The sequence below is a fragment of the Monodelphis domestica genome, chromosome 2 (assembly GCF_027887165.1).
Source record: "Monodelphis domestica isolate mMonDom1 chromosome 2, mMonDom1.pri, whole genome shotgun sequence".
NCBI classification, from domain to species: domain Eukaryota; kingdom Metazoa; phylum Chordata; class Mammalia; order Didelphimorphia; family Didelphidae; genus Monodelphis; species Monodelphis domestica.
In genome coordinates this window covers 64,322,900-64,334,485 of record NC_077228.1, presented here as the reverse complement: position 1 = coordinate 64,334,485, position 11,586 = coordinate 64,322,900, and the positions used below count along the sequence as shown (strand labels likewise).

Below are 11,586 nucleotides of genomic sequence, written 5' to 3'. Positions count from 1 at the left end.
ATGTTAAGCATTGCCTGAAAGCAGGCACTGTGTCTGGCACCTAGTTAGCCACTTAATACAAACAGAGAAATCTAGGTGATGCAGAGGCAAAAATAAATAAAAACAAATATGTAAGAAAATAGAATATGTTTTAAATAAACATTAGGATATAGTTAAATATGTTAAAATATAATGTGTATTTTAAAGTATGACATTAAAATAGAGGAAAATACAATATGATGCTATTTGAAAAAAAAGTTATTTATTACCCCTATTTTTGGTTCCTTCCCTCTTTTTTCCTAGAAGTGTGACATGTCAAGACATTAATGTTTATGCTCAACAGACACTCACCAAGAAGCCCCAACCCTAAGAAATTGCATCCAGGCTCCCTATTATTAGCTGTATAGTATGTTTCTTTTCCAAGGTCATGCCCTGCATATGCCAAAGAACTTATGACAAAAGGAAAAGCTGCGCCTTTGAGACAGAATTCCTGTTACTTCTCAGAAGACGTAGACAAATTATTCATCCTTGTCTCTAGCTTCTCCCTAGAACCTATCCTTACTCTGACCTCCTTGGGACTATTGTCTCTAGTTAACCCTGATGAAACACTCAAAAGCTCTGCCCAAGAGGACTGACCAATAGGAAAGGAAAGTGGTGAATTTCGGGAAAGTGACTAGGAAGTTAGTTTTTGTTGTTTCTTTTCTTATTAAACAGCCTCACCCTGGGAGGAGGCAGTGAGATTATAAGTAGTCGAGAAGTAAAAGCAGGAAAACAAAGCCCAAACAATCCAAGCAGGATCTGCAAAGGAGAGATGGTAAGTGGAACGTTCTCTTTTCTTTGGGGAAATGAATTGTTTGGGCTAGAGGATGGGAAAGTGATGGTACTACTCAATCAGGACAATGGAAGATTCATTCAGTGAGGAGGAAAGTAATTATAGCATTGTACATTTTGTATAGCACTTTCTAGCTTCCTGAGTGATTTCACAGCATCTCATTCTTCCCTTCAGTCACCCTGGAAGATGCTTTTATCTCCAATTTTTCAGATTGGGGATGACCTCAGAGAGCTTGCTTGATTTCCCCGAGGATACAAAACAGGCAGGTGACAGAACCCGGTTTAAGTCTAGTGCCCTTTTCTCTAGACCATTGTGGGGTGTGTAATTTATTTTCCCCAAATTCTCCACTCAACTGGCAACCGGGTCTCTGTTTTTATACTGAGGTGCCCTCCTTAGTACAGTATAGATTAGTGGGATTCTTAGTGGCTGTACAAGGGCAGAGCCCTGACAAAATGATATCTCAGTCCCAGCTATCCGGTTCCTCTCCTCTAAGGGGTAGCACCATCTCCTGCTTCATTTCTTTGAGACTATATTAATTAAAACTTCTTTTGCTATTTTTAAAGGCTAAAGACTGGATTATAATTCCCCTGGCTAGGAGAATTCCTAGATGGGGATACTCCTTTTCTTGATGTTTGTTACAATTTCTTTTTTCTTATTAAACAGCCTCATCCTGGGAGGAGGTAGTGAGATTATAAGTAGTCTGAGCAATGCTGAAATTATGTGACATGCTTAGGTAATAGCTATGTGACCCTGGGCAAGTCACTTAATCCTGTTTACCTCAATTTCTTTCTCTGTAAAATAAGGCTAATTATAATACGTGGTAGCTAGGTGGTACAGTGGATAAAGTGCTGGGCTTATAATCAGGAAGACTCCACTTGGTCAATTCAAATCCCTGGCCAAATCACTTATCCTTATTTGTCTCTATTTCTAGTTGTGTGACCCCAGCCAAGTCACTTAACCTTGTTTGCCTCAGTTTCCTTATCTGTAAAATGAACTGGAGGAGGAAATGGCAAGCCACTCCAGTAACTTGGCCAAGAAAACCCAAAATGGAATCATGAAGAGTCAGACACTACTGAAACAACTGAATGACAAACTGGGGTCATAGAGCAAATATATGTCTAGGGCAGGACCTGAACCCAGATCTTTCTGACTCCAAGGTCAGCTCTCTATACACTTTGCCATGCTGACTCTCATTCCTCTTTAAACCGAATCAATTTGTTGTGAGGATCTATAAAACAACAATGAATAAAAGCATATATATATTATACATATATGTATTTAAATGTTTTGAGGGCAGTGTTGTATTCTATACATGGGGGACTCCTGGTATAGAAATTTCTTCCATTGATACAGATCATTAATTCCTTTGTAACTTACAGACTCGATTATTTGGTGCCTTGTGTCCATGATCACACAACCCACGTCACCCCGATTCCAATCTCGTTCCTTTATTCACTAAGCCGAACTGTCCCTCTAGATCATCCAGTTCAAATAATCTGTGGCTTTAAAAAAAGACTGTGCTAAGAAGAAAAGAAGGCTAGACTTGAGATGTATGGTATGCATACTGCCAATGATACTAGCTAGTGATGTGAGCAAGGGTGATTCATCTAATCTCTCTGAGCCTCAGTTTCCTCATCTGTAGACTGAGGTTGATAATACCTTTGTTGCCTTACTCACAAGGTCATGAGATTATAGGATTATAGATTTAAATCTGGGAGGAAATTACAAGGCTTTGTCTCTCATTTTACAGATGATAACACTGAGGTCTAAGAAGACTGACTTACATCTGAGAATCAAATGCCATTTATCTATTATTATAGATAATATCTAATAGTTAAAGGCATGGAATACTTTCAAAGCCTCCCAAAGGCCAAATTACCCAAAACATTATACACTGCAGGGGTCTCTAATCAGCAAATGGGAAACTATCAATAGATCCAACAATAGATCCAAACCAGTTATAATAATTGTCTTGCTTGTCTTTCTGGCTTGCCATCTCCCTGCTCTGTCCCTCTCTCACCCCCACTGGTTTGTTTCCAGGGATTTTCAGTAAAGAGAGTAACATAGCCAACAGCTATCTCCCTTTCCCCTGTCTGCTCCAGGACTCCCCGGGCAGTACCCACTCCTGCCTCAAGCCTCAGCCAGGAATTTTGTCATTACTATCATTCTCTTGTCTTCCTTTCCTTGATCCTCTATCTCACCAACTGTCCTCCCACTCCTACCCCACAAGACTGTTCCCAGCCCCCAGTGATCTCAAGGCCATCAGGGAAATGAAGAATAGAGATTCTCTAAAACAGTAAAGAAATAACCCTGCCTCTAGAGATAGAGGATCTGAGTCAAGATCCATCTCTTACATATACAAACACGCCACCTGTGTGACTATGGGCATCACAGACTCCCTAGGTCTTAGTTTCCTCATCAAGAAAATGAGGAGGTTGGACTAGATGGTCTTTGAACTCACTCTCCCAGCTTGGATCTGTGATTCTCTGATCCTATGGGACTCTAATGCCAAGGAAATTACCATGCAAAAGTTGGCTCAATGATGCCCAAATAAGGTGTAGAAAAATCTAATGTCCTTTATTTTGGGGGCAGCTAGGAAGCTCAGTGGATTGAGAGCAAAGCCTAGAGATGGGAGGTCTCAGGTTCAAATCTGGCCTCAGATACTTCCCAGCTGTGTGACCCTGGGCAAGTCCCTTAATACCCATTGCCTACTCCTTACCACTCTTCTGCCATGGAACCAATATACAGTATTGATTTTAAGACAGAAGGTAAGAGTTTTTAAAAAATAAAAATAATAAAATCAATTCTCTTTTGGAACCACGGAAGGCATAGACTGGGACTTTTTGTGAATTTTGGATATATGTACCAAAGAGGGACATTTGTTTACATCCATCCAGAGGATGCTCATGCGTTTTGAAAAGTATTTAAATCATTTAATAAATATCTAGCTTCTTTCTTTGTGCAAACTTAACACAAATCATTATTCATAAGAGCTTTGGCAGCTAGTGTCAATTTTATATTTTTCACTCAATTTAAAGGTAATTTTTCTCTCTTTTCTCATCTTTTTTTCATCAGTATCTTTCATTTGGGGACTTGGAGTCAGGAAGTCATGAATTTGAATCCTGCCTCAGACACTAACTGGGTCAACTCATACAAGTCACTTAACCACGCAGCCTCAGTTCTCTCTAAAAGAGAACTCTCCAAAGAGAACAAGAAGATATGACTTTTTTTTCCCCTTATAAAATAAATTTCTCTATCTACATCCCTAAAGTCAAAATGCCTAGAGCTAAGGAGTGGGGAGTGCTAACTTCTACTTTTATCTCTACTGGAAAGCAGTTTTGTGGTCTGAGGCAAGTCACTTAACCTCTGTGTGTCTCGGTTTCCTGATCTGCAGAGTGGAGATAACTTACATTAATATCCTGCTTTTTAAGTTCACAAAGTACTTTCTTTTCTGCAGTTATGTATGGCAGATAATTCAAGTTTTATTATTATTTCCATTTCTGTAATGGGGAGATTGAAGTTAATGAAGATTAAATGATTTGCCCTTCAGTAACTAACTGCTGCGAATATTTGGCATGCATTGGAAGTGAGGTAGCCAGCTGGCCTCAGCCTTTAAAGCCAGGAAGACCTGGGTTCATATCTGACACAATGACTGGGTCACTATGAACAAATCACTTAAATATTCAGAGCCTCTAAGCAATAGGCAGCTACATGGTACAATGCCAGTTCTGGAACCAAATCTGATCTCATACACTTACCAGCTATGTGACCCTGGGTTGATAGTTGACATGGTAAGTGATAAGTCATTTAATCCTGTTTGCCTCATTTTTCTCATCTGTAAAATGAGCTAAAGAAAGAAGGGGTAAACTACTCCAGTGTCTTGGTAAAGGCAATCCCAAGTTAGATGGTGTAGTGGAGAGAGTGCCAGGACTATTGTCCAGGAAGACTCACCTTCCTTAGTTCAAATCTAGCCTCACACATTTATTGGCTGTGTGACTTTGGGTAAGTCACTTAATCCTATTTGCCTCGATTTCCCCATCTATAAAATGAGCTGGAGAAAGAAATGGCAAACCACTCAAGTATCTTTGCCATAAAGAATCCAAATGAGGTCATGAATAATTGGACAAGACTAATTCCCTGAGCAACATCAATGATGCCCCTTAAGCAATTGGTTTACTAAGGTACAGAGCACATGCCAAGCCACATGGGTAGAAGAAGTCTCTACACTAGGAGATTCCCTGTGCAAATAAAATTCCTGGTCAGGATACAAATGAAATAAGAATATAATTATAAAGCCGAGAATGGAGTAGAAAGGGTAGATTCAGTTTTTGATCTGCAGTTAGGAGACATAAGTTTAAATCCCACCTCAGATGTTTCCCAGCTGCACTTCTCTCCAATTCTCAGTTTCCCAACCTGTAACTTGGCAATAATAATAGTGGTACCTTGTACCTCATGGGATGTTTCAAAAGAGGAAAGCATGTCGCAAACCTTAAAACCTTTTATAAATGTGAGTGAGTAGTAGCATAAGGTATCCTGAAGGTGTTAGTGCAGCTCTAAGCTATTGGTAAGAAGTTATTATTAATGTTATTAATAATAAGCTAGTGTTATTCATCTTAAAGCTCCGCTAAGACTCTGAATAAAGGTTTTTTTTTGCATTCATAGAGGAAGACAGATACCTGTCTGAAGGATGGTAGAGACGTTAACAATACTAGTAGTTTTAAAAAGATGGCAGAATGATAGGAACTTGGAGTTGGAAAGGAATTCAGGGACCATCTAGTCCAAGCCATATCTGAACAGGAAAGATCCTAGATCTGAGTTCAGAGAACACGGATTCAAACCCCAGGTCTACCACTTCCTATTTGCTTGATTTGAGATCATTTTTACCTCTAGACCTCAGTTGAATCTGTTAAAACAAGGCAATGGAACTAAATGAACTTTAAAGTGTTTTCCAGATTTAAATGTATAATACCTTTATAATGCTGGGGATTGCTGGTAAGGGGCGATTACATATCCAAGTATAAATAATACAAATGAAGTTGTTTCCTCAAGGGACATTAGGTTCCCCCTCCTGGAGGTATTCCCTGGGGAAGTCAGAAAACCAGTCTTCTATCAGCTTGTTGGACAAAACCATCTCTGAACTACCTAGGCAGTCAGGTGGCACAATAGATAGAGTCCTGAACCTGGAATCAGGAAGACCCAAGTTCAAATCCAGTTTCAGACATATACTATTTATGTGACCCTGGGTAAGTCACTGAACCTCTATATCCCTTAGATTCTTCAATTGTAAAGTGAAAATCATCATAGCATCTACCTCCCAGGGTTGTTCTGAGGATCAAATGAGATATTTATAAAGTGCTTAGCACAGTACCTGGCACATAGTAGGCATCTAATAAATACTCGATCCCTTCCCCTTTCAGTTCTGAGATTCTGTCATTCTGTAACTTGAAACCAGATTTAGCCCAAGCCCTTCTTAGATAATATTATGGCTTCATGGACAGACTCTGTTTTCAAACCTCTAACTTATCTCATCTTTCAATGGATATAAGGTCACTGGCTCCATGTTGGCAAGCCTCATTATTCTGCTAATATCCCTTTTGATTCTGTCAGGATTCTGTACCTGATGGCTAAGGATTCAAATAAAGAGTTCATTTAATAAAAGCTTTTGCATTTACTCCCAGGTGGTTTCCAAGGAAATGGAAAGTTCTCCAGAGTCAGATAAAATCAACTTAAAAGCCACCAGGAAAGCGGTTAAAAGCTATGAACATAGAAGTTTCCTGGAATCTTAAGACCTCCTTGTCAAAGTCCTAAAGATGATTTTATATGGTTAGACGTGTCAGGCACGTTTGACTCTTAATGACTCAAATTGAGTTTTTTTCTTCTTTTCTAGCAAAAATATTTGAGTGATTTGTCTTTTTCTTCTCCAGCTCATTTAACAGATGAGAAACCGAGAGAAAGGGTATGAAATGACTTGCCCAGAGTCACAGAGATAATAAGTGTCTGAGGCCAGATTTGAACTCATGAAGATGAGTCTTCTTGAACTGAGGCCTGGCACTCCACCCCCTGCATCACTTAACTGCCCCTAGGCTATAGATAGCTGCCATCATATGGTACTTGCGCAAAAGACCCAAAAGTGGGTCTGAAATCAATCCATCTGGGGACAAAATTAACTCAAACTGATTCAGATCTATTCATAACTTCTTTGCTCTCAACATTCTCAGCTAGTATTATAAGAGGATGGGGGTTCAACTCAAACTCCTACAGTCCCCAGTATCCCGATTCATAACACCTTCCTTCTTGAAATCTAAGACTTCAGGCTCAGTGGAGTACCTCACCTGGCAGACACCCACTGTGACTCTCCCACCCTCCTCCAGGGTGACATCAAATATTTCAAGACTTCTTAAACCCATTAAAACAATTAAGGATCCCTCAGAGAGAGCTGGTTTAATCAGAAATATATTCATTACTTTTACTAATTTGTATTACTAATACATTGGAAATGTATGAAAGCATCTTTGTATTATTATAAAAATAGCTTTGACTTCAAGATCTCCCTAATAGAGTCTTGGGGACTTCTGGGGACCACCCTTTGAGAACCACTGCTCTGAAGTTCTATAAAATACTTGGGCTGAATCCTCTAAACTTTCAGGAGTCACACACTGGGGGATATGGATGTGTTTGCTAATCAACAAAGGCCAAAGGCATCCTTCTTAGATTAATTGCTTGAAACACAAATGTTTTCACTCTTCCATGGTCTTCAGATACCAAAAATGTATCTTAGAGGAAATGATGTATCCCAGCTCCTGAAGTTAAACAACAGGAGTCCCAGACTTTGAGCAAAACCATTTTATTTTGGAGCCTCAATTTCTTCATCTGAACATTGAGGTGGTTGGCCGAAATCATCTTTAATATCCCTTTGGGCAGTAAATCTTATGACTCGTCAAAGTGTATTTTATAATCCTCTGGTCTTAAAAGATGGACTCATTCCTTCTTATTCCCATTTTACTGGAAGGAAGTACAGGGAATGGCCTCCTAATGAAATTGGGGAGAGTATAAAGATGGGATGTATGCTTTGTACTGTCCCATCACTCCAAAACTTGAAGTTGAGGGAAAGAGGCAGCAAGAAGGAAAGGTGGAATATAAATTAATAATAAAGTTGGAGACTCCAGGGGACAAGTTTCTGAAGGCAAGATGCCAAAGTAACTTGATATTTTTTTGCTTTTTTTTTTTAAATGAGGGCAGGATTAAAAGATCGCTCTACTCCAAATATGAATAACATGGAAGCAGGTTTTGAACAATGATACATGTATAATCCAGTGGAACTACTTGTCAGCTCCAGGAGGGAGGAGGGAAAATGGGAGGGAAAGAACATGAATCATGTAACCATGGAAAAATATTCTAAATTAAAAAATAAATAAATATAAAATGAGGGCAGGGTGAGGGGAGTACGGGAGGAAATCTACAAAGTATCCAAAATGTTGCCCATGACAGTGTCACTGTATCTTGGTCTGGCTTTATTCCCAACCACAAAAGCCCTGTCTAGGACCATGTCAGGAGACAGTTACCAGAGTGACTGTTAGCTAAATTTAAGGTAGAATTAAGCTGACACTGGATTATAAACTCCATAAAGATCAGGACCATAGGATCATAGATTTAGAGCTGAATGGATGTCAAAGACCTTGAGTCTAACCCCTTCAATTTATAGATAAAGAAACTGAGATCCAGAAACCCTGAGTTACTTGTCCTTTGTCAGAAGCCAGAAAATGCCTGAGGCAGAATTTGAACTCAGGTTTTCCTGGCTCCAAATCCAGCATTCTATCTATCCTTTGCTACCTCATTTTATATGTGTGTGTGTGTATTATATATATGAATAAGTTTATATATGTATGTATAAATATAAGTCTATAAATATATATTGATTATTGATATCCATTTTAAAATGGTACTTTCATCTAAGTCTTCTTTATTCAACACTACATTGCCTCTCAATTACTTCCAAAACAGTAAAAAATTTAATTAAATTTTTTTCAATCAAAGAACATTAGATATTTCCTTACCCTAAACTTATGATCTATATAATGCCTGTCACTTTTTTTCTTGGGTACTGTGTACAGAAAATGATTATAATTAGCACTGGTAAAAACAACCCAATAATAACAAAGTGAGAGAACTCGGAGGAAGATAAGTCACCATTGAGGAAATTCCCATCTCTAAGTTTCCTGTGAAACAAACCAACATTATTAATCAAAACAATTTAATATGCCCAGAACCTGACAGAAAATCAGAGGTCAAGATAGAGCTCAGGCTCCAAGTTATAAAAATATGATAAATCCTTATCTGAACTATTAATAGGAAATCCTTAAATGCAAATATATAACCTTTGCTTGACACAGTTCTTTTAAAGAACTTTTAGCTCAACTTATATACTCTGAGCAGTTGGAAACTTGACAGTTTCCAATATTAGTTTAGCCTAACACATTCTTGTTGGCTGCCCCTTGTAATCATATGCAAAATGGATGGCCAAGGGTGCTTCTGGGGCCTCAGAAAAGTTTTTTTTTTTAAATTTTAAAACCCTTACCTTCTGTCTTGGAGTCAGTACTATGTATTGTTTCCAAGGCAGAAGAGTAGTAAGGGCTAGGCAATGGGGGTTAAATGACTTGCCCAGGGTCACACAGCTGAGAAGTGTCCAAGGCCAGATATGAACTTAGGACCTCCTGTCTCTAGGTCTGGCTCTCCATCCACTGAACTATCCAGCTGTCCTCTGAAAAGTTTTTCTTCATTTGTAACTAGAGGTATGCTGGAGCCCACTCAGACTTCTAAGAGCCAATAGTTAAATTTTAATTGTGAGCATTTACATTTCAGAAATTGACAAATGCTACAGATCAATGTTTGATTTTTTATTTTGTTGATTATACAAACTTACGGAAATGATGGAGAAAATATTAATAATGATGATTAAATTTAAAAGTGTGTTATAGGCACAATTTCTTTTTTTTTCTGGAGAGTCTGTTATTAAATATTTACCAGCATACCTTTGTGAGTAATTGATGAGCCTATACTAAAATTGAACCCATCAGTATGTAATGAAGTGTAATGGAAATGACATTGGATTTGAGTATAAATCTTGGCTTTGCTACTTTATAGACTATCTCATATTGAGCAACTCATTCATTTCCCTCGGCTTGAATTTCCCCATCCATAAAGTGGAGAGAAAGGGGGGCTAGATGATTTCTTGGGTCCTTTCTAAGTCTAGAGCGTCTATGTCCAGTCTTCTCTATGCACAGTTCTCATGGACATCAGATAACACACCAGCACAGCACATACCAAGGCTTCCTTACTTATTATACCACGGTCTCCTTTAACTATTTGGTGAAGTCTATGGACTCCTCAGAATAATAGTTTTCCAAAGAAGAAAATAACATACATAGTATTGCAAAGAAACTAATGCTTTTGTTGTTTTTGCTTAAAAAAAAAAAGACATGGACCTTTCTAGCCATTTGGGGAAGCCTAGGGACCTCTTCTGAGACCAATGTCTTTAAATGCATAAAATGAAATAGAGAGGATTACACAAGAAATCAAAAGTTAATGAAAATAAAAATGCAATATGCCTCTCATCCAAGTTCATGTAATTTCTCCACGGACATCTTGGGAGTCCACATTAAGAAGTCCTGCTCCAGACTTAAACTTCTGGAAACATGTAACTTATCTGCCTCATAGGCCACAACAGCAAGACCAAGAGGGAAACTGCCATAATTTTCAGTGTAGCAAAAACAACCAGCCCAGGAGACTGGCAGGGGAAAGGCAAGAGAAATAACCCCACCTAGATGGCTTCAATTGGCCATCTCAGAAGCGTGGTGTCAGAAGGCAGTAGGAAGAGCGATGGAGAGTTCCTGTAAATCAGAACCAAATACCTTACAAATAATATTATAGCACATGGTGGGGACATTCCCGGGTAGTCCACCATGCTTGTTCGTGATTCTCAATGGTCCTAATTTTCAATACGATGGATATCAGGGACAGGCGTAGAGACGGAAGGTCCTACGTTAGCCAGTCCCACAAGAGGACTGAGGCTGTCTCTGAAGATGCCTTTACTAACTTTCTTAAGTTACTTAAGTCACTTCTTAAGCAATGGAAGAAAGGAGCATTAAGACAAGTCATGGAAACTACCAGCCAACAATCTTTTCTTCACTGGTGTTATCAAGCCCAGTTTTCAAGAATAAAATCCAAGAATGAGGCAGAGAAGAGAGCACTTTGTTATTTTCATTGTTATTCATTGTCGCCATCATCATTATCATATATCTATGGTAACATTATTATTGTCATGAATGATAATAATTTCTACAATCATAACATTAATAGAGCACATTAATTTGGACTAGAACTGTGATATTTTTAGTATAAGGAGCTCCCAGTGAAAAAAATCCTTCCACCTTTGATGCTAGAGCTTTCCTTTTAAGAGTGTTTCCAATTTATCCTATATATATATATATATATATATATATATATATATATATATATATATATATATATATCTTGTTTCTATCCATTCATGTGCTGTCACCTGTGAGCTCTTTTAGGACTGAGACTAACTTTGCTTTTCTTTTTCTCTAACACCTAACCCAAGACCGAACATGCTTAGTATATGAACGTGGACTTGGTAATTGCCCATTCAGATCAATGCTGTTCTGTACTTTCTGTATAATCAAGTTGTCTGAGGTTCTAAGGTTCAGTGATTCATGCAGCTAGTACCTGTCTGAAGCAGCACTTGAATTCAAGAC

At 38.4% G+C, this 11,586-nt stretch overlaps 1 protein-coding gene across 1 annotated transcript in view; it reads left to right on the top strand.

The window, feature by feature from the left end:
* The first annotated feature begins 456 nt into the window (after positions 1-456).
* SELP (selectin P) overlaps positions 457-11,586 on the top strand; it is a 50,763-nt gene continuing 39,633 nt past the window's right edge. Inside the window, exon 1 of the mRNA XM_007480741.3 lies at positions 457-793. Within this exon, the coding sequence (XP_007480803.2) occupies positions 791-793 (3 nt within the window). The 5' untranslated portion in view covers positions 457-790. The remainder of the gene's footprint in view (positions 794-11,586) is intronic.